This window comes from Balearica regulorum, chromosome 16 (assembly GCF_011004875.1).
Source record: "Balearica regulorum gibbericeps isolate bBalReg1 chromosome 16, bBalReg1.pri, whole genome shotgun sequence".
Lineage (NCBI taxonomy): Eukaryota > Metazoa > Chordata > Aves > Gruiformes > Gruidae > Balearica > Balearica regulorum.
This window is the reverse complement of record NC_046199.1, coordinates 10092381-10115547: the sequence shown is the minus strand read 5'-3', so window position 1 is coordinate 10115547 and position 23167 is coordinate 10092381. Positions and strand designations below refer to the sequence as shown.

Genomic DNA, 23167 nt, shown 5'->3' with positions numbered 1-23167 from the left:
AGTAGCGGCAGGGCGACGGCGAGGATTTAGCCTGGGCTTTTTGCACTTGTTTTCAGCGGCTGCTCGGAGCGAAGGGGCTCAACAATAGCGGGAGGAGAGCGGAGCGGCCGGCGCCGTGTGCGGCTGCCCCCCGCGCTGCTGCCGGCCAGGTCGGGGGGAGCAGGGGGCAGCCCGCCCCCTCCCCTGCCCCCGCGGCCCGGCTCCGGGGGAGCTCGCACACCCCAGGCCTCCCGCTCCGAGGATGCCGGTCCCCACGACCTGCCCCCTTTGTGTGGGGGAGCCTCGGGGGGGGGGGGGGGGGGGGGGGGTGCTGAGCCCCCCTTTGGGGCCGCCTCCCCGGGGAGGGTCGGTCCTACCCGCCGGCAAACTGCGCCCCAAACTCAGCCTAACTCGCCGGGGTCGATCGCAGCGCAAGCATATCCTAAGGCACCAGCCCCCTTCCCTTCGCCGTCCCCCCAAATTACCCACAAAACAACAACAACAAAAACTTTGCTAAAATTGATAAAGAGATTAGCCAAGCAAAGCCTCTTCCGAGCTAGCTAAAAATAAGAACCCGCAGATTTCTGCCGTGGCCAATATATAGAGAAGAATCCACAAACATGGCACACTTCCCTTGTTCCTCGCTGCTATAAATAGAGAACTCTGAAGTAGTCAATATTGGGGAAGAGGGGAAGAAAACAGAAAAAAAAAAAGAGAAAGAAAAAAAAAAAGAAAAAAGTCTGCCAGCGGCAAGAGCGAGCACCCGGCAGGCGACTTGAGCCGGCAAACGCCAGCCCTCCGCACACGCGTCCATCGGCGAGCAAAGCGCGGCCCCCCCCGCCGGGACGCGGAGCTCCTTAAAGACCGAGGAGTACGAAACTGCGGACTTAGGCTGGAGTTTTTGTAGTAAGGGGGCTGGGGGGATGTGGGGAGGTAACAGCCCGGAGAGGGACGCGCGGAGCCCCGGTCCCCGCACCGCCATCAGCACCTCCGAGAGCTCCGCGGCCGCGGAGGCCGCCGGCGGCGCAAACTCCTCCCGGCGACCGGGAGCGTCTTCTGCTAACACCGCGCACGCTTCCCTCCGGATAAACATCCACCGATCTCGCGGTCCACAAACCCGGCAAGCATCCTCTTCCAGAAATATTCAGAAAGTTTCCCAGCTGAATGCGATGTTGTGCTTTTTTTTTTTTTTTAAATAAATCTCCTCCTTTCTTGTCTTATTCAACCTCTTTTCAGTCAGAAGCATAACATGTCCACTAGCATCTCGCAGCCAGCGAGAGAACGAGCAAGCAAGATGGACCTAGGAGCATGATGATCATCATAAAAATCCCCTCGGTTCTCCAGTGCAATTTTCAAAACAACAACCCAGCCTTCGTGCTCTAAAGGCGAAACGCCTGCGTCTGTTTACATCAACTGTGTGCTCCAAAAGCCTTTCCCTTCTGTCTCAATCCAAGGCAGGAAAAAAAAAAAAAAAAGGAGAGAGAAAAAAAAAAAGAAAAGAAAAAAGCCAGCATTATCTGCCTTTGTCAGCGAAAGAACATAATATTGACTTACCTTTCCCCACAGCTATTGTCTGCCCCTTTGCAAAATGACATCACGGAAACCAATCATGAAATTTGCATGGGGGAGGTTGTGGGGGGAGAGTTCTTGGAGGGCAGCCCACTTCCCTACACCAGTAACACGCGTGTAAGACGGGTTGTTGGTTTCAATTAAATATCTGATACTCCTTAGTGTGTGAACTCTTAAGCCTGCTAAAGGCAATGTCTCATTTACTTAATGACCGCTCTCATTAATGGAAATGGCACAGAGGGGGCTTGCTGCGCCTTCCCTTTGTAAATACACTACCCATGAACCCTTGGGGTTGCAATATATCTGTTTACTCTCTGAGGTGAAATAAATTTACAGTATAGCATCAAAAAGAGAGAGAGAGAGATGGAGCTGCTGACTTGAGCGTATGGAGAGTTGGGGCTCTCCCAGCCCCACCAGCCCCTCTCGCCTCACCCCCCCCCCCTTCCCGAGACCCAGCAGAAGGTGAGTGATTTTACCCGAGCTGATTCATAATTAATATGCACGAGGTTCGGGGCTCCTTTGACAGCAGCAACACAAAAGGACGGCGAGCGCGACAAGCGCCGTGCCGTGTCCCCCCCCGCGCATCCCAACGCGTGGTACGGCCCAATAATTCCTAATAGCAGCAAGCAGCGAGTGACAGATGCCCTGGGTTAGCACAGCTCCAGCGAAAGTACTTTACAATATTTATTGGTGGTTAGGAAGATGACCTATCACCATAAAGAACAGACTGGGAAATTTATCGCCTCTATGAACCTGGAAGTATTGCATATTAGCTGATATACATATTCAAAAGTGAGTGGTTAAAAGGTGTATAAATATTTTTTTTTTCCTCTCCTTAAAAAAAAAATAAAAATGACACAACACATTCCCAGTAGACATCGCCTCACCCCGGGAAGGACGTATCGCAACTCAGGCAGTTATGTCTTGGGCTTCATGATAGGAAGGAGAATGACATAAGGATAAGTCCTAAAAGAAAACAGTGACTAAAAGAGTTTGGGGATTGTTTCCAAGTGAGAAAAGTGCGTGTTCTTCCATTTCCTCCCAGAAAGAGCCGCACTTTCCAGGAGCTAGCATCATCTTTCCTTGCAAATGCTTCTGTTAGGTGGAGATCTGGCCACCCCGGGAGGAGAAAGCCCTCACTGAGCTGGAGGGAGGGAGGCTCTGGGGAGAGACCCCGGCTCCGTGCGGCAGGAAGGGCATTAGCACGTCCCCCTCTGCCAGACGGGAGCATTAGCACTTGGATTGCAACTTTTCAGAAATAGCAGGGGGAAAACACAGGCATGCTGCAGCCACACGGGCTCTGTGTGTGTGTGGGGGGGGGGTGGGGTGGGGGGGGGTGTCACCTCTCTACCCAGTGCTTTTTCCCGCACCCTCATGCCATCCCCAACATCACTGAGACGATTAAGACTTTACTGTCATTTTAATGAAGACTTCCGAAAACATGCAGGAGCTCACAAATGAACGGAAACCCCAGGAGCCTTTAGAGAGCTGAGAGAGCAGAGGCAGAGCCTGGCAGGGGAAGTTGAATCCTGCTGGGGATGCGCTCTCCTGCGGGAAACTCCAGCTCCAGAGCTGTGGGAGCCCAAACTGCCCCTCTCCAGCTCGCCATCACCCTGCTGCAGGCAGGAAAGGGAAAAACCTCTCAGGCTGCCCAAGGTTTCAGCCCATGCACATTATTAGCTCTGCTGGACACCTGCCTGTCAGCGTGGGTTTGAGTGAGTGCTGGATGCAACCCTGTATCACCCTCAGACTGTTACAGGGCACATAGCAGAGGAAAGTGATTTGATTTCCCATCTTGGACATTTTATTGATGAGACAGCGACAGAAATACTAATTTTGAACTGTTGAGGCTGCTTTGGAGAGTCTTACGATGCCCATTTCCATAGCTTACAAGCCATGTGCTCCTAAACCATTAACATAAAGGAGGTATTCAGCAGAGAGTACTCCTGAAAAGCTATTTTCTATCTCCTTTGGACACACCACAGAGACAGGGATATTTTACATCCTAAACCTTTGGCATTCAGAAATTCTATTAAACTCTTATCTGCAGGCAGCAGGCCTGGTGCTACACTGCATCTCCATTGTTCTGCACCCGCGATAGAATCAAAGGGAGGGACAGGAGGACTCAGCTCCTCTCTGCTCACAATGCTGCCTGGTCCTCTCCACTGCTATTTCATTTAGAGATGTAATGCTAAAACTTGAGAAACAAAAGCACAATAGATAGGCTGGAAGGCAGGAGGGAAGTGTGTTTACTTGTGTGTGTTTCCACATAAATTTGTGTACACACACACTGTGTGTATACAACAAATACGCACATATGCAAACATACCTGTGCCTCAGTGTTAGCACAGATTAATTTTATTACTGCTGTTGTTGCATTTATTAACACGTGACACACCTAGGAGCCCTAAGGCAGCTGGCAGTTTTGACACCGTTCTACCAAGCTCTGGGTTGCGAGAGTGTCTTTGGTTTTTTCTTTGTTCCCAAACTCCCCAGACTTCCCCTTCCTCTCCTCTCAAAACGCTACAAACAAGCGGTGCCTTACCCAGACTTTCTAGTTCTCACCAACTTCAGCAACCGCCAGGAATTCTCACCTCGCAGCCCCCAAATCCCTCCCCCTCCTGAAGATCTCCGGGTCAGGCCGGCCACCAGCCCGCCCCCCCCCCCCCCCCCCCCCCCACGCTGGAGGAGCCCACAGGGGAGAGCAAAGCCACGCGTGGGCTCCAGCCCGGCGGCGAGTCAGCACCACGGCGGTGGACAGCTCCGGCCGCCCCGCCCCGCCCTTCCCCGCTTTTAGAGCATTTTCCACCTTTTAAGCGTTTTTCGGCTTCCCCCACCCCAAGCTCTACAGAGTCACTTTACAGCTGTTTTTCAGGGAGGAGATCATTGTTGTGTGTTCCCAGGTCTGAAAGAGCTGCCGTACGGCAGGGAGGTATAAAATAAACGTTCATGTATTTTCGCTTTTGGAGCGTTTTTGGTTTTTTTGTTTTTTTTTTTTTTTTTGAGACGGGTGCTCCGAGGGTCCCTGCCTGCCGCCTGCAGAAATGAATGCCGAAAGGATTTTTTTAAAGTAGATTCCCTTCACGCCACGCCCGCCCTCCCCCCCCCCGTGTAATTTGTTTGGTTTGTTTTTTTAAATCTTACTCTGCTCATGTTTTCAGACCAAGCATTTCAAGTTTGAAATTATTTAAAATAAAACTGCGTTTGCTTGTGTAAATACAGACATAAAAACGCTGTGATGCATTTCGTTGGCTTCTTTGAGTCTGTTTTAAAGTAAATTAGATCTCAAACTTTATGCATTTCTAATTGGCACCAACTTCTCCGGTTACCAGCTGGGGGTAAAAGATTTTTTTTTTTCCTTGTTTCTTTCTGAAAGCTTCTATGCAGATGGGCTGGCTGCCTTAATGCCTCAGACTACAATTAGTGCTGTTGTATGCCGAATAGAAATGGCCAGCATTAATATTGTATATGGAACAGCTGAAGGGTTGCGAAGAAACCTGCCCACTACAGGCCCCTGGCAGATGGAACAACATGCACAGGCACAAAAAACTTTTAATAACTCTGTGCTCGCTCGCCGGCGCGCCCCTTCTCTCTGATTTGGGCGGTTCCTTCCCGAAGAGGCAATGTCTTTGTCTAACCCAAATGTAGAGCCCTTTTCTCTCTCTTAAGAGCAACAATTGGAGCAATCACCATCCTTTGCAAAAGGCACCTCGCATTATCCCAAAAATTTCTCCTTTGTGCCTCGGTTAATCCAAACACTGAAACACACCCAGCTGAACAGGCACGAACCAACTTTTTATTTAATAACATCCCCTCGCCCTCTTACTATCCAGCAGTATGCAAGAGAGAAAAAAAAACCCGCAAAAACAAACCAAACACACCACGCACACACCCCCCCGCAGAACTGCGGCCAGAAGCGGCAGAAAACAGGATTTTCTTCTCACCCCCCGCCCTTCCCTCCTCGTCCTTTGTAATTAGATGAAACCCGCGGCAGAGGGGACAAAGCCCCGCCGATGCCTCGGAGCAGCAGCACCGGGGGCCGCGCACTAACCCCCCCCGCACCTGTAGCCCTTCGCAGCTGAGCCCGGAGCAAAGCAGGGCGGGGAAGAGACAGGGCCCTCGCTTGCTAAACGCGAGCACAGAAAACTTGCGCTCTGAGATACACTCGGGAACCTCTTTCCACCGTGCCATTGAGGGGAAAAACAACATAAAACAAGGGCAGTTTTCCGGGATTCCCGCCCCCCTTTGCCAAGGCGTGGCTTAGGCGGAATTAAGCTGCTCGAGTGCTTTAGAGAAAGGCGTGGGGGGTAACACACTCAAGAAACACCCCCCCCCTACACTCACACACACACCCCCCATCCGCCGGCGAACGGCTACGAACCGAGGAAAGTCCCGCAGAGCTTCATCCTTGCCGGGTAGCGGTGGCTGCCTTCGCCCGGGGCGGTGGGGAAGAGCGGGGCGGCGGGAGGGAGCGGAGCCGCCGCGGGGTTACTCCATCATCCCTGGGAAAAGTTGCCGTCCGGAGCAAAAACTTATGCGCGGCGGCGGCCAATGGGACCTCGCCGCAAAATCACTGCAGCGCACTCGGCGGCCAATCCGCGGGGGCCCCGCACAATGGCTCTGGTGTCATCCCCCCGCCCCGGCCCTCCTGGATGGGAAAGGGGGGAGAAGCTGGGGAAGGGGACCCGTCCCCCTTCGGGGTCGGGGTCTCAGCGCCTCACTTCTGTCTTTAATTAGGAGAGAGCTGAAGTGACAACATCCGCATCCCAGTGGAGAGCGCGGGGGCGGGGGGGTAGACATTCCCTCCCTCCAGATGAAGCATCCCTAGGGAGCCCCCATCCAGCTCCACTATGTCTGGGACACCCCAAAAGACACTGTATCTGCTTGTAGAGTGACAGTCCCCCCCCAGCTCACCCCGGGGCTGGGCAGGAGGATGTGCCCACAGCGGGCAGTCCGTGGGCTGGCAGGGCTCTGGGCAGGCAGTGGACAGGTCACTGGTGCTCTTGCATGCCTGAGTCTGTTTACAAATGCATGACTCTAATGATGGCCACACACTGCTCGTTGGATGCCTTGGTCAAGTCCAGGGTGCATTTGGGAAGGACAAGGGGGAACTGCTTCTGGGAGAGATCCGAAATGGAAGAGGATGTCCCTCTGCCTCAAAGGACAGATGGCAACATTGGACTGAACTGATCCCAGCTGGAGAAAACTGGCTACAGGCCAGTGAGGAACACTCTCACTGGCCTCCCAGATGGAAAAGCAGGGAAATAGTTACCAGGAAATAATAATAATAATAATAATAATAATAATAATAATAATAATAATAGAAAACTAATGAGGATTGTGATTAATATGTACGATAGCACTGAACTGTGTTACCCTGTTGGCTTGGAGGGCAAAGTGCCTTGTCTAGGTTGTGTTACCCACCACACTCTGCTTGTTACCCTAGATAAAAACCAAGGCCAGCTCTTTCTGTGGGTCAGCCCTGGCCTGCAGAGAGGCAAAAGTGCCATTTCTGAAAGTGGAAGAGAGGAGGGATTGTGTGGCAAAAAGCCTGATTGTCAACGTGAAAACTCAGCACCCTGACCCGGGTGGGTAAATAAGCGCATTTGCAGAGAGGGCAAGCCCACCCAAGCCTCAGCTTGGGCAATTTGGAAAAGGGAAAGGGGAAAAGCCTGCGCTTGGAGGGACAGGTGGCACCATTGATAAGGAGCCTGGGACAAAGCTGATATTAACTGAAGGAGAGTTGAATGCAATTTATCTCAGCAGGGCGTGCCTGTATATTTGGGTAATTTCTTATTTTATAAACATAAGGGGGGATGCAGTTGGAAAAAAGGTTGACAAAGAATGTAAAACAAGAGGGTAATTCATTCTTTGGTGGAAGATCCTGGGCTGAACTCTTTGTTGAATACATCTAACTCCTTAATCCAGATTTCTTTGAAGGCAGAGAGCTGGAAGAGGGAGCGGGGAGGAACAGCTTTGCTGGGTTGGGGCAGGGGGTGTGTGAATACCAAACTGCGCCTTTTCTTCTACACATCCATTACAGTCTTCTGCTGGTCTCAGGGAGGTCTAAGAAAATAATAATAGCAATAATCATTATCATCATCATTGGATTGAATTGGAAGTCAGGAGTTTGAGTCAAATTAAAAGTGTAACTGTTGAATAGGTGGGCTTTTTTTTTTTTTTTTTTTTTTTGAGATCCTTACTCTTTAGAAGAACTTGGATAAGCCATGCTTAGCTCAGCTGGATCACTCATCCGGGCTGGATACAGCTCAGGAAAGGAGCTGGAACTGGGCCCCCTGTACAGCTACATCCGACTGCACAGATCTCCCAGCAGAAGGGGGTGTGAGACAGCCTGTTTGGGGACTGGCACCTCTTCCATCTTTGAATTAGCAGCTCCGTCTTTGCAGAATATTCTGTGCTTTATTGTCCCTTCAATCCCCACCTTGGAAGATGAGAGGTGACATTGCGGAGAGCTCTGCGCTTGGAAAATGACTTTCAGAATTACGTTCTGGCAATTTGAAACTTTCACTCTCTCATCTTCAGCCTCTTGGGGCTTTAATGGGAGACAGCAAAGTGCCTCTTCCTCCTCCCCTCTTTTCTTTTCCTCCCCTGTTCTCCTGCAGCTGCAGCGGCCAGGATTCAGCAAGGTCACTCTACTCCATTGCTTCCTGCATGCAGGAGATCTCAAATTAAGGGGTGTTGGGAGCAGCCTGTTGAGATGAAACAGCCTTCACTCAGCTCCAGCAAGGAAGGAAATTAAACCCATTCACAGTGACTCCAGACTGGCCCACCTTCCCTGTGCATTATCTGGGGGAAAAGGTAAAGACATGGGGGAGTGAAAAGCAGAGTAAAATTAGTCCATCCTTGAGCTGGAAGCTGCTCTCTTTTGTCTAGCAGAGGGAGCCCCAAAATGTTATTAGCAGGCCTTGTGGCTGCAGCTGCCTTGTCAACTCCTTCTTGGTGTTTTCATCAGGATCTCGCCCTGGTTCTTGTTTTCCCCCAGATTCTGCTGCTGCCTCCCCTTTTCCCACCTTCACTGGCGAGGCAGAGCTGGCCCTGGCTCCCTTCATCCTGTGGTCTCAGACCACAGTGCAAAGACAGGGGAGCTTATCCCTTTGGGCTCTGGGCTTGCCAGTGGTGTCATCCTCTTCCCAGGTGCCTTAGTCCTGTGCAGGCGTTAAGGGGAGCAGATTCAACCCCAGAGCTGAAGAGAACAAATGAGAATGCAGAAAAATCACAGAAACTCCACTGATATCTGGATGGTTCCCTGCCGTGGGTCCTGGGAAGTCAGGCGGCTAGCATAGAAAAAGACCAAAGGAAATACTCTCCTTTTGTAGGCTGTGATTTCTGCTGATGCACTGCCAGACCAGGGAGAGTTTGTTCCATGTGTGCAGTTTTATATCTGAAAAGAAAAAATAAAAATAAAAAAAATCCACCAGGATGTTTCACTGTGCACCCCACCACCCTATCACCAACAGCCCGTGTTATACTTTCCTCCCCTTAAACAGCTCCCCTGCTACAGCCCTCGCTTTTTCACAAAGAAGGGGATAGTTCCAATTATCTGTTGACCGTTTGCTTCTGTCTTAAATCTCTTCTCCAGCACCTCTCTCATTGCTGCGCGAGGGAAAGCTGGAGAAGCAGTATGCAGATATTGTCAAGCTCAACTTGATAGGTACTGTCAAAACTGCCAGAGTGTGGTGACAATAAACATTTTAGCTGGCTAACAATTTGCTGCAAAAAGGGTTGACCCTGAAATCAAGTTCTGCTGTAATGAACACTTTGTCTCCAAATATTTGCATTTTTGCTGACAAGGTTCACTCTCCAGGAGATTTCCTCCGCCCGTGAGCAATCTGCCTTCAGACGAGATGGAGGATGGATGCAGTTTCTGAGCCAGTTTGTTATCTGGTGTGCGGGAGGGACATGCACGTGCCCAAAATCAGCAGAGCCACTGTGGATGGGGAATGCCCGACCAAGGGAGCTGCTCTGCTGCAGGGTATCGATCCCCCTCACTGAGAGGAAGCCCTTTTCTGTAAGGCTCTGCGTGGCACTGCAATGCTGACAACCCAAAACTGAAAGCGATGATCAGCCTCGTTTAACAGATGTGGAAACTGAGGCACGTGGTGATTCAGGACTGTATTTGGACTGTCTTTGCTGAGCCAGAGAGGGAGCAGCCAAAAAGTGACAGTGCAGACTTCCCGTTATCCAGGGCTGCCCCAAACCAGCAGCAGGAGCAGGCTGAAGCCGTGCTCACACTCTCAGCAGCTCAGTTTGGTGCTGCAGCTGCTCCTCTCCTCAGAGCCCATCGAAAGCTGGAGCTGCCCACCCTCAGTAGCTGCTGCACTGAATCTTCTTCCACCCTCTTCAGAGTGGCAAGTGATTTGACCAAGGTTACATAGAGAGTCGCTGGCAGAGCTAAGAGCAAAGTATCATCTTCCTTAGCCCAGAGTCCAAAAACCCAGCTGGCTCCACTGTATCGGAGAAGATGCTCAAAGTTCCCTTGCTGCAAAGGCAGAGATACAATGCTCATATGTTTGAGGATTAAGTTTCTCAGCACAACTGTATTTACAGGGATGATCACCGCCTTAGTGGGCATATTTTTACCTGCTCCCATTAATGATGGGTAAATGAGCTCTGCCTGATTCTCCAGGGATAGGGTTTTCAGCCTGGACTGGGAGGATTTACTTGCACAGTGCATTTCTGTGGAACAAGTGACCTCCACGGCTTACCCACACTGGCCTACCAAAGTCAAGCACCTCCTGCACTCCGCACAGGGAAAAGCTGCACAGTTCAATCCCACAACTTCCAAGATGCTGCCTGTGGGAATGTCCATCAGCAGCCAGCAAGTGGGTCGGTGCACACCCGCACAGCCTCGGGTCTTACACGTGCAATTTGTCCCAACATCGGGCATGGGGCAGAGCAGCAGCATGGGCAGGATGCTGCTTTCCAGCTTAGGGCTTCAGCATCCCAGCTCCATTCCTACAATTACTCCTTGATACCGGAAAAAGAATCCCCAAGTGGAGAGTTTTTCACAAGGACCTAGAGGTGGGACATCTAGATTTAGTTTCTACTCCTGCCACTGATTTTTTGACAGTGGCCATGGGAAAGTGTCTTTATCCATTTTCCCTCTGACACTTGGCTTCTCTATTTCGAGTAAAAGGTGCTCAGAGCACACCCTACCTCTTACTACGTCTATTTGCAGTGCTTGCCTGACTGGGGCTGTGATTTGCTTGAGATCCCTAAATTCCTAGACAAAGACACAATAAATTGAAATAAAACTTCTCACTGCTAGAGGAAACTGGGAGGACAAAAGACAGAAAAAATCCTTACAGGTTTGCAAAAAGGACATAAAGGGAAGAAAAGCACAGCTTATTTCATTTTTACCTCTCTTTTCCCTCCCTGCTATAATGAAAGGCAATTTTCACGAGTAGGGTGTTGTCATTTTGCTGAAGAAAAATTCAGAGTTTTGGCCAGAGAGTGGGTTTTTTTGTTTGGAGGTTTGGGGCTTTTCGGTTGTTTTTTGTGTTTGGGATTTTATTTGGGGTTTTTTTACCCTATTCATGACAGAGAGCTGTTGCGTTTCTGGCAGCAGCAGTAGCATTGTGCCTTGGAAGGCACCTGAGCTCTCACCTCGATGCTCTCCAGCTCTGCCGTCCCGTGCCGTGCCTCCTTGCTGGGCTCGCCACAGCAATTGCCTCCCAAGGCAGGTCACAGCAGCCAGGGCAGCACTGGGGTGATGAACATCTCGGAGAAGCATCCTTGGCTGGCTGGTCACCATGCAATTTGGCATGAGAGGGCAGAGTTAAACACAGAATTTTTAATTTAAAATGCTGGGTGAAATGCAATGCACTAAATGAGTATGAATTCTTTTTGACAGACCCCATAAACTGGGCACTAACATGGCAGTTAATATCAGTGAGATTACTCAATGAGTGCTGCCTGGCCAGCCCACGCGAGCCGTGCGAGGAAACGTGAGCGATCCCCCATCAGATGCAAAGCCTGCTGCAGTTGCCCCATACAAATACCCACAGAGGAACACGCAGGTGGACCCACATCCCTGCAATCTTCTCCCTATGGCCTCTGTGTAGGTCTCTATCAGGATTTTTTCTCATGCTTCTTGTTACAAGGGAGTTTCTCAGCACTGGCAAACATCATTATTGTCCTCTCAGCCCTCCTGAGCTTCTCCATCTCCTGGTGGATAGCCCCTGTTGCTCCTATTTTTCATCTCCGTTACAAACTCTGGGAGTCACTGGGAAGAAAACACCCTGATTAAAGGCTACAAGCTAAGTTCTCCGAGTCACTGTTGACTCCAAAGAGACTATTTTCTCCTTTTCCTTCTTCTTCCCCTCACTCCCTCCTCTCTGGCACAGGACAATTACCACAGCTCCAAGACACACACCACGAGCCCCTCGCCAGCTGAGCCATTTCACCCTGTCCTCGTTGCGAGCCGTGCTGGGAAGCCCATAAAGCACAAGGGAGGGATAATTATTAGTCCCAGCACTGCGATGATAATTAATACTCTGCTAAAAGGAGCGCTTGTCAGGTCAGGGAGCAGAAGGAGGGATAGAAAAGCAAATAGGCAAAAAAAAACCCAACAAACTGAGCAAAGGTTTGCTGTGGGGAAGGGGCTGGGGGCAAGGGGCAGGGGGAGCTGTGGGGTGCAGATGTCCAGGGCAATGGGGATGGGGTCTGTGCTCAGGCTGCTGGAGAAGAAAGTGGGTGTTTCAGGCCCATCAGTGGGCTGTCGCGGAGCTTTACTGTGCATCGTATCGCAGGACCCCCTCCCATTCTCCCCTCATCACTAACGGGCTGAGAGCCAGGAAAACCCTGCAGCCAGCAACGCACTAAGCCAATCTGGACCAGAGCATATTTCCCCCCCCCCCTAGGGAGGTGAGAGGGGTCGGGCAAAGATGCCTCCAGGTTTTGCCAGCTCAGTTGCACACAGAGACTGAGCAATGCCTCCAGCCTCGGGGCTCCCTGGCAGCCCCCGGTGCAGAGCTGCAGCTCTCCGTGTCACCTTCTCCCAGTCCTCTCGACCAGCAAGGGAAAAGCACTTTGCTCGATGGGGCCTTGGGTCGATTGGTGTGGGCCAGCCAGGTTTCTGCCTCGAGCAGGGGTAATGTAGGAAAGGCCGTTTGTATTTTTCTCTGTTTTGATAACTGCATCTCCTCCTTGGCAATTTGGGCCCCCTCAGATGCAGGTGTTTGCCCAGGAGTGTGCATCTCGCTGCCTGCGTGTCACAGGGACTGGAGGTGATTTCTGCTCTTCTATTACTTTTAACATAAAAATCTCTTCCTTGAGAAACAAGCGCTATTTTACTTCCCTTCTAAAAAATGTCTGTTATTTAGCAATTTTGATTTCCCAGCCAAACTAGCTCAGTCTCCGAGACAGCATCCCGCAGACCTCACATCAGAAAAGCAGGGCGTTCAAACAAGTAAGAGCATCTGCTCACCCCCCTTGTGCACACAGAGAGGTCCTTGTCCCCCAAGTTACAGCTCTCCCCTCTTCATGAGCTTTCTGACTTCACCATTTAGGGGACACCAGGGTCCAGCTTTTAATTGAGGTTGTAGAAGGAAATGTAGAAGAAATATAAATAATTCTGTGGTAGCAACGGAGATCTTGAAACCTAAACTTCATAAATCTAAACTCGATAAATCTGAGCAAGGTGAAGCAGAGAGAAGAAGATGTTAGCCAGGGAAATGTGGGCTTGGGGCTTTCCCTCAGTAAATGCTTCTGGACAGCCTTGGGCAAACAGGTTCATTCTCCTCTCCCTTCTCTCACCACCTGATTGATCAACAAAATGCCATCATATATGCTGCATATCAACCCGCTTGCAATAACTGAGTTAAACCAAAAAAAGGCAACCCAGAACCCATGGTAAAGGGTGAGAAACAGAGAAGCGCTGGCAAGGGAGAACAATATGTTTTCAGACAAGATTTAAAAAGAAATGTTATGTTAATACTAGTTTGGCGTCATACTGTCATAACACCATCAAAATGACATGCTGTCACCACTAATATGACTGTTTAGGGAATATGCAACATGAACAAAAAAGCAATTCACTTAGAAACAAACTGGGATGAGTCTATATTGTAAGAAAACAGAAATATGCTGCAATCCAAGGGAAGACCAGACAAATGCTCCGCAGTTTCTGATGACAGTGGTGCAGACGGGGACCAGAAGCTCTGAACAGAACTTGTTCCTTGTTTTCCATGGCCTCTTAGCCTTCGCTAGGATAATCCGCTCATAAGAGAGGAACAGTTTAAGGACAGCTGTTCTGGCATTAATTAAAAAGCCCTACAGTCCTTTTCTAATAAAACCACTTTTCTTCTAAGATCTTCTTCCTCGATTTGTTTTAATACCTGTCCCTAATTAAGTCCGGTGAGAGGAATTCACTACTTCAAATGATTTAAAGACGGATGTTCTCAAGGCACCTGCATCTGAAGAAACTTATTTTTGAAGTCCATGAATTAAATTAAGAGGGGACATTTTCAAGCTGATCGCTCCCTTTTGATTAGCACAGACGAGCTGCTCTACTGGCGCTGCGTTAAAAATCGTCGCGCTTGCTTTTCCGGCTAATTTGGAGAGAGTTCAGCTGTTAGGGTGCTAAACAGTCACATTAAAGACTGCAGACCTGTGAGTGCATTTAGGCTGAGTCCTTTAAAAAGGAGATTCAGCATCACAACACCTGAAGATACCCCTCACCATGGATAGCTATGGAAACACGATGCCCAACAGTGCTGACAGCGGCTTGTTGACCAACAAAATTCTGGCACGAGCCCTGCGTATCAGCCATGGCAACCGGGCTGACAGCATGGCAATGGCAGCTGCTACGCATGGAAAAGCGCTCTTAAAAATATCACGGCTGAAACCCATTAAAGGAAATAAAAATAGAAAATATGCAAGAAAATGAGGCTGCATGTGAAATAGATACCAGGAAAGATGTTAGGTACATTTATAACTATAGCCTGCCCCAAATTTTCCTGGACTTTTAACCCAATGCTTATTCACTACAAGCAATCCAAATGTTGGGGGGGGGGGGGGTGTTTGTCAGAAAATGTCCAATTTTCCAGCTTTTTTTTTTAACTCTTGCTAATGTGATCAAAATTGAGAGCTGACTGGTATTGGACTAAAGCCAAATCATCGGCATCTGCTGATTTCCTGGACTTGCCCAGACCTTGTTCACAGCCCAGGTTTTCCTCCATGCCACCCCTTTAGCCCCAGCCAGCTCCATCAGCTGCGGAATTAGACGATGGGGTGCAAAGGGAGATGCTAGTTGCTTCACTCCTTCCAGTACAGTGTAAATCTGATCAGAAAATGACTTGGAGCCTTTCTGAGGGGCATCTTTAATGGTAATTTCATACCTCTTGTCAGAGTCTGCAGAAAAGGTGATCAATCAATGAGGGGTGATGCACCGGGACAGAGCATAAGCTCTTCGAAAGCCACCCCATCTCCAGCTGAGCCTCGGGTAAGCTAAATACATTCCCGGTGTCAGTCCAGTGAAGCACACAATTATGCAGGAAAGATTTTGGTCTGCGCTGTCTAGTTACGTTAGGCTACCGCACCAGGAGCTGAAGAGATTGCGACAAAGAATTTGCTTATGGAAGAATGAAAAACTGCTCTGTTCAATCTTTTCCTTCCCACCTGCTGGGCTTTATCTCTTAAAACCTGAAAAATAAAGCAGAAAGATTTGCTCCGAGAGCTTTGACCCATGGGTTGGTTTTCTCACGTCGCTAACAGCTGAGCATTTCAAAAAAACAAGCCCAGCCTTTGCCATCCGGGATGAATTACCCATGTTACAGCAGATCTGCACGGTGGTAGGCTGGTTTCTGCTGGAGCTGGGCATTTGCCATGCTTTCCTAGAACAGCTCTCTGCCACCATCCTTGCAACATCAATTCTGAACAACAGAGATGGAATGAAATGTACGTTTGAAAGCAAGTGATGACGCAGAGAGCAATATTTAGCTTTCCTCTCCCAGAGGTCTCACCTGTGTTGGCACTGGTTTAAAGATGTTAGAATGGGATTAAGACACTAAATCAGATATTTTATTAGTTACAGGAGCCCATTTTCCTTGCTAAATAATTGAATGTATGTGCTTAAGGCAAGAGTCTAGGCTGGCTGGTGAAAGATGATCCGTGAAACTCCAGGCTGAGTTTTCACAGAGGATCAGATGGAGTTTGCGGCATCAGTCTGTCTGTGAAGACATCTGGTTATCTTTTCATCTGGAGTGGATGCTGCATGTTACTGTGAATATAAGTTCCTGGGACATTTCTGACAAGGATTTACATGAGTAGATACAAAGATCTGAAATTTCTTTAGAGGAAATAATTTTTCTTCTAAATAAGAAAACGGGAGCTGAACTTGTATCTTCATAAGGGGTGTTTGTTTGTTTGTTGGCCAAAACTTTGTCTAGGATGAGAATTCAAAGGCCTGGTTAGGTTCAGGTCTTCATGTGGCGTTAGCCAGTCCAGGAAAAGAAAAAGCTGAGAAACTTGCAGCGAAACCGTTCTTATGAATTTTTCAGCTATTCTGCAGATTTAATAAATTAAAATAGTTCTGCAAATACTTTGAAGCTTATTCATCTCCGATAACACTTGGTACCTTATCATTTCTAACTGAGCTACAGAGAAAAACACATTATTATGGATTTTGTGGTAGATCCTCCAATTTATCAACCTAAAAAGATTTTCAAGCAATAGAGGCTTTCAATATAAGGTAATATGTCATACGCTATTTATCACCCAGGGTTTGCTGAGTCCGCATTCCTAATCAATGACTTGACAACTTGAGTTAGTGAACACTTAAAGATTATATCTGTGAGAAGTAAGGGATGTGACCAAAGCAGTTTCAGCCTCCCGGAGGGGGCACTGAGCACCTTGGTCACCCAAGATGTCTTGTGCGTGTGTGGTTGCATTGCCCAGGGATGGGCACCAACAGTAACCACAATTTCCTCATCTGAGCAAGCACTGCTCTTGCAAAAATCCACAGAAGCAGACACTGAAACAGCCCAGGACTCAGTCGATGGTGGAAAATCTCCAGTTTCCAAGATGTATAATTCCATTTTGCCTCCTTCATCTCTCCCCGGGGCCAGGGCAGAGATGTCTGTCCTTGCAGGCATTTGTCACGTCCCCGCCTCGGCGATGCTGCGCTGGCTTTCTGGACCTCTGCCACGCTCTATCCCAGAGGTGGCTGCCTCCGCTGTAGGTGAATGATGACGGCGTATACAGGGTGTTATGGGCACTGGGAGGCTTAACATCACTAAATAAATGTAATGAATATATATGATTTCATTTCACCATTCCCAGATGCATTTCTACACTTTCATTCGATCTCACTGACATACTGCAGCCTCACTCCGTATAATCCACACGAACTCCATGTGCCATGGAGTGGAGCTGGAAAACTTGGCAGGTGGGAGCTTCAGGTGAAAGAGGCCCCGGCACTGTGTATGCATGAACGGGGAGCTGGCAAAGTCATACATCACTGCACACCTGCCCTGAAAGCTAAGGGGGCTGTGGCTCCCCATCCCATCCACAGCCTCGACACCTCTGTGCACGGACACATCATGCTGTGTGGTGTATGCGTGCTGCAGACCTGGAAACATGAGAACAGGGCAAATGTTTCCAGACACGTTTACAGACTCTCAGGAGGGACAGGGATGCTCAGCGGACGGGCGCTGCCTCCACTCAGCGGAGGAAACCCATCTTTCAGCCCGTGACGGATTTACTCCTTTGACCCAGTGAGCAGAGGTCAGATGTCTGACAGAAAACAAATGAGAAATGGCCTCTTTCAGAAATTCCTGCAGTAACTTCTTTCCTGTCCCGCCACAACATCTCTCCCACCGTGCAGAGCTGTGGTGGAGGGGGTGGGCAGAGAAACACCCTTCCCAGCCTGGCTGCCAACCGGGATGTCTCCCTGGGGCTCCCTGGGGCTTGCTCTTGGCCATCTCCTCCCAGCTTCAGCCTGAAGTGCTCCTCAAACTTTACACACTGGTAGGGAAATGACTTGTAAAACCACCTGCTGGCATCCTCCATTCCGCCCGCTTTGGCTCACACTGCTCCTTACAGCTCCCGCAGCCACCGTGCCTGCAAGCAGTGAGTTGCATCCAGAGCAAAACAAGTGCACTAAAAATTACTTTGTCCAGAAACAGAGGCATGGTGCAACTTCTCGCGCTCTTGTTTATGTCCCTCTGTCAAAGCCCATGTCCCCTCCTGTCCCATTTGGGGATGCGCTTGAAGCTGCTCAGCGAGCTGTCATGGGTCTCCATCCCAAACCCTGGCTTGGGAGCCCCTAAACACGAGCAGCACGTGCACGAGTGCAAATCGTCTGAGCCCACAGGGCAGGGACTGAACCCTCTTCCCCCCAACCCCTCCCATTTGCTTTCCAAAATGTCCCCAGTTACGAGGGGTGAACACATTTAGGGACACAGCAATTTATTGTATCTATTTATGACGAGGACAGTGCACCGTCAGTCAGAAAGCAGGGAAAGAAATGAATTAGTTGGGTTAGTTTTCTTCACTGCTTAATTGTTCCAGAGAGGCTGAGTTCTGGGGAGGGTGATGAATCATTGTTTATGAAATATTTCTTCCAAGAAGATGATTTGAAAAATACATTTATAATTTATTGCAACCTCTTGCTTTCTCAAGGAACGGCTGCCAAAGGAGGAAAGTTCCTCCCTCCCCCGTTCGCCTTCCCTCAGTTCATTATCACTATAATCTTATCTCCTATACCCTCTCCTCACCCTTTGAATATTACATCCCTTCCCGCTTGTGTGCGGAGGTGTAGCCGCGTGCAGGGAAGGGGGGGAGCCGGCAGGGAGGGCGAGACTGGGAAAAATCGTCACATATTTCAGGCTGGCTCTATTTAAATGAGTTTGGGATTGTGCTTCTCTGGAGCAGATGGCCCTGGAGATAATGATGCCTGAGCAGCGGAGGCTGGAGCCCCTCTCTCCTGTTGCCATGGCAGGCCACGGGGCTGAAATGGATTCTGCTTATTAAATTTGCGAGCTGTTGTGTACTCAGGATGAATGGTGTTCAGTCATAAAGAGGCCCAACCTCCTAATGTCGCTGGATAGTTTTATCTTAGAAAGCCAGGCACTCTAACTCCACCAGACGAGGGTCTCATTAACCTATTAACAGCAGCCGTGGAGGAGTTCAACCCACAGGGGCTTTGAACGAGGAGAGCGGGGTGTTTCCAGGAACGTGCCGAACGCCGGCGGTCCCCGTGGCTAAAACCCCGGCTGAGGGCGGTCGATCAGCTATCTGCTCAAAAAGGGGAGAGTTTTGCTCGGCATGCAGGGACCTGTGTGATTCCCACATGTGTTTGTATGGGACCTAACGCAACGGAGCACATCGGAGCCTCCAACACCGCCCTTAGCGCCGGTATGAATATTAACAAGAGTTTGGGATTCACCGGGCACTGAGGCTCGCATGGGGAAACAGCCTGGTGTCTAATTTGCAATATAATCTCTGCTTTTTAAATCAAGATGAAATAGAAGTATGTATGATACTGCCTTGCAGCCATAGCAAGAACTTGGTAGGACAGAGATCACAGTTCATAACAAAAATTGTGGGAGGACAAAATGGGAAGATTTGAGATATAGAGGACAAATGTATTTTAAAAAAGAGAAAGAAACAAAAAATCAAAGATAAGATTGGTGCATCTTTCTTTCTTGACTTTCCTGCAGGACCAGTATCGGCTGATACTCACATAGCGACAACACTCCTCTGAGAGACAGAAGACATTGCAGATCAAACAGAGTAGGCTAAAAGGCTTTACCTGAAAACCAGCTTGCTTGCTTGCTTGCTTGCTTGTTTTCTTCAGAAAATTGTGAGGTTTGATTCAAATAAATATTTGTATGTCTGTTCCCAACATGACAGAGAAATCTGGCTTTTTCCAGACCACTGGAAATGGGTGTTTCCTCCTGCTAGCCCTTCCACCCAGGTTTGCTTCAAAAGACGTGGTGAGACTTAAAACAAAGAACTAAAACTTTTTTACTGGTATAAAAGCAAGTTTCCTGACAATTCGAGGTATAGCATGGTTGGGATTTTGTTTTCCGCTGTACTTCTTTGTAGAGCCGCCTTTCAGAAACATGCTGATGATTTGGAAGAATGGAAATTTGATATGCAGTGAGACAACACATGTTACATTATAATGCAGTTAACTTTGATTAACCAGAGGTTGGTAAAATAGCACTGCACTATATTTAGTTTCACATCACTTTTTTTTTACATGTTATTATGCAAATTTTTGCATGAACCTTATTTCAAATGCAACCAAACTCTATTTTCTTCCCTGCTTGGGGGGGGAATCTGCATTCCTGCATGGCCAACAAAAGCCCACCTGCCTGAGCTGTGCTGGGTGCTTCCCTGCTCTGGCAGCATCTACCTGTCCAGCCAAGCTTGTGATATGAAACAATCACACCAAGACTGTCAACACTGGACTTTTTTTCCCCAGGACTGACATGAAGGTGAGGACTGTTTACTTTGGTGCAAGTCTTCCCACTCCAAGAGGAGAGGTCAGAGATCAAACACCTGCAAATACCTCCATGCCCTGGTGATGAGCTTGGTATGGTCTGTACCTGTAAAGTTGGTGGGAGATTGTCTAAGGGAAATATTTTCCTCTCATCGTTGGAAAATATGATTTGTTGGAAAGGGAAGCATTCATGGACCGGAAATTGGGGTTGCAGGTCCTCCTTCTTCCACAAGAGGTGAGCAGGGAGCCTGACTTCTTTGAGTCTTAGGGCATCTTGGCAGGCAACTGCAGAGTCACGCAGAAGGGGCTGGAAATTTTCTAAAAACTCCTCCTTGGCTTCCAAACGCCTCATCACAACTACATAAAAGACAGTCATTGCACAGGGTTGGTGCAAATAATCACCTGCACTGTGGAAACATCATCCTGGCCTCTGTAAATGAAGCACAAAAGTAAAATCCAGTCAAATTTCTTGGCATTCAGTTCTCCCACCTTCTTGATCTTGAGGTTAATATTCTTAATGAAATAGTGGCAAAAGGGGTGTTCACAAGAATTTTATTCACTTGGCAAAGCCAACTGAATATTTGGATTTAACATTCCTATTCATTTCAGTGAGTGCTGAGTATCTGCATCCTGCAGTTGGCTTTGAAAATCTTGGTCTTGTGCAGGGACTCTGGACATCTCCCCTGTCAGCTCCTGGCCGCAGAGTAACTTCTGCAGTATGAGCATCTTTAAGCCGAGATGATACAAAATCTAACCCTCGCTCACTATCAGCTATTTAGAAGGCTCTGCAGACCAGAGGAGCAGAAACACACGCCCAGATTTTCCACAGAACTTGCAAAATGCAGCCCCAGCAATACTGAGTAGATGTAATTTTAAAAGGCTAGTTGGAAGTGCTGGTAAAGTGTTTATGCATCTACTTGTTTCCAGCTGTGTCCCCCAGCAGCTCTCCTGACCTGGGCTGGCCACCGGAGCCCAAGCTGGGCTGGAGGCCAGCTTCATGGATGGGTTGGGTGTTAGCACACGTAAGCCTGCTCTGGCACCCATGTGGATGTAATCTGCGAGACTTATCCAGGGTCACCTTGGGAGGCTGTGTGAGAGCAGAGGGCTGGAGCCAGGTCTCCTGTACGCCCGGTTGGTGCTCCCACCTCGACCCGCTGCCCTCTTTGTTCTGAAATCCCGGTCAATAGGGAGGGTGGAGGAGAGGACAGGCAAAATGCTCCTGGGGCAGCTGCCTAGAGCACGGACCATAGAAAAGGGATTAGCTCCGTCTTCAAAATGCAAATCCCCTTGACACACGCCAAGCTCGCAGGCACTCCTGGAGCCCTTTGCCCAGTCCTGACTTATAGCTTTTACACAGGCGCAAGCTTGCCAACTTAATGTCGGAGGTATGAACACTGGTGAATTAAAACAGCCTACAAATGAAAAGCCAATTAGCAGATATTAGAAGGACGCTGAGATGAAGAGGCCACAGTGATGAAGAAAGGCTCCTGGCCCTCACCTTGGTTTGTAGTACAACCTCCTCCCTGACCTCTGCAGCTCCTTTGCCGTGTCCTAATCGCCTTGCGCAGAGCCTGCTGGGGAGAAGCTGACACTAGAAAGAAGAAGAAGGACTTTTGCAAACTTCTCTGTGTCAAAATCCAGTCTCCAAAGTACACAGAACCACAAGAAGAAAAGAGGACCATAGCAGGCTCCATGCTCTCCAGAGCAGCCCTATGCAAGGTGGCTATGTGCAACAGGAAGGTTCTCCATTGCCATTAGGGAAAATTTTCAAGGATTTACGGACAAATGTGACTGAGAGGCTTTCACGTGTGCTGGACATGCAGGAGCTGTCAAACAGAGTACCTGCAAAGCTTGCTTGAATAGTGGGTAAAGCTACGTAGCACATTACAACTGCTACAGCATTAGCATCTCTCTTACAGCCCAGGTCTTCACATTCCTACCCAGCAATCAGCAGTTACACACATTTCCCTAAGCTGGACACTCATTAAATGGGGAGATTTGGATTGCTAAACCATCGTTGTCTCTCAAGACCTGACTACCCATCGAATAGACTAAGCTGCTGTAAACAGATGCTTTTGGCCCAAGCTAGCAGGAGTTGGGATGGTCAGTAAAGATCTCCACCAAAGCTGCTGCAGTCTGAGCAGTTCACATGAAGCCATGTGAGAGTAGAAGATCTCTTTCCCTGATCCCCAGAATGGGCTGAAATTCAAATGGTCCAAAAGGGCAATCATGGCTTGTGGAAAGGAAAAGTCTTGGTGACTTCACATCAACATTATTTATTCTGTTTCTCTCTCCACCATCCCTTGACGAAGCATTGCTCAGGAGAAGGCTACCACAGGGTGGGTTCAGGAGTCCTTGTGCTCATGGGCTGGCAACAGTGCAGGGAACCGGAGGAGCAAGCAGAAGATGCTGAGATTGGTGATCAAAGACCACTGTGTATTTCCTGAGACAGTCAGTTTTATGCCTTAGGATTTATGAAGCAAACGGGGAAATGCCACTCTAGAAACATTGGCAAAGGCAAGTTTAAAACACAGGATAAAGATTGGTCTTTTCCCTCCCTTTGTTACTAAACAACCAATTTGGAACCAGAGATTTTTTCGCTTGTGAATGCCTCTTGTGTCTTCCCAAAGTGGGACATACCCACAAGCAATTTTATAAATTGAAGACAAACACTTCAGTCACGAAGCAAGCTTAACTTCACAGGGAAAACAAGAACGGCATTAACCCGGCGTTCTTGAAGTAACATTTTAGTTTTTCTGTTAAAAAATAAATTACTGACTATGGAAGGAAAAAAGGAATCATTTTGCTGTGATAATTGCAAAGCACACAAAAAAGGTAATTTTTTGCCTGACTTACTTACATTTAAAGAATGTCTCAGCTTTTACCAAACAGCCTTGGTTACCAACAGAAAGAAAGCACTGAAATATGCAAATATTTAAAAACTAGCAAGCAAATCCCTGGAGAAGAAGGAACAAAAAAGAAGCGGGGGAAGGGGTGCCAGCAGATACAGAGACATTGCAGGCTGGGAGCTGCTTTTCTGAAGCCTTTTGGAAGTTTTCGTCAGGGACAGCCCACGAAAGCAATGGCATGAAGACATCTTCCGAGGTCCAGCTCTCAAGCCATCCTCTGCCCACTTGAACCACAAAA

General features: G+C 48.7%; 1 protein-coding gene across 3 annotated transcripts in view; it reads right to left on the bottom strand.

The window, feature by feature from the left end:
- Window positions 1-6028, bottom strand: part of MYT1 (myelin transcription factor 1) — a 68765-nt gene extending 62737 nt beyond the window's left edge. Inside the window, exon 1 of one of the 3 annotated variants that reach the window (XM_075768609.1) lies at window positions 5930-6028. In XM_075768609.1, the coding sequence (XP_075624724.1) occupies window positions 5930-5954 (25 nt within the window). In that variant the 5' untranslated portion in view covers window positions 5955-6028. Of the gene's footprint in view, window positions 1-967; window positions 1497-1533; window positions 1667-5929 lie in introns of those variants that run through there. The other 2 variants (XM_075768611.1, XM_075768610.1) reach the window with 2 other exon arrangements.
- Between the last annotated feature and the right edge of the window lie 17139 nt (window positions 6029-23167).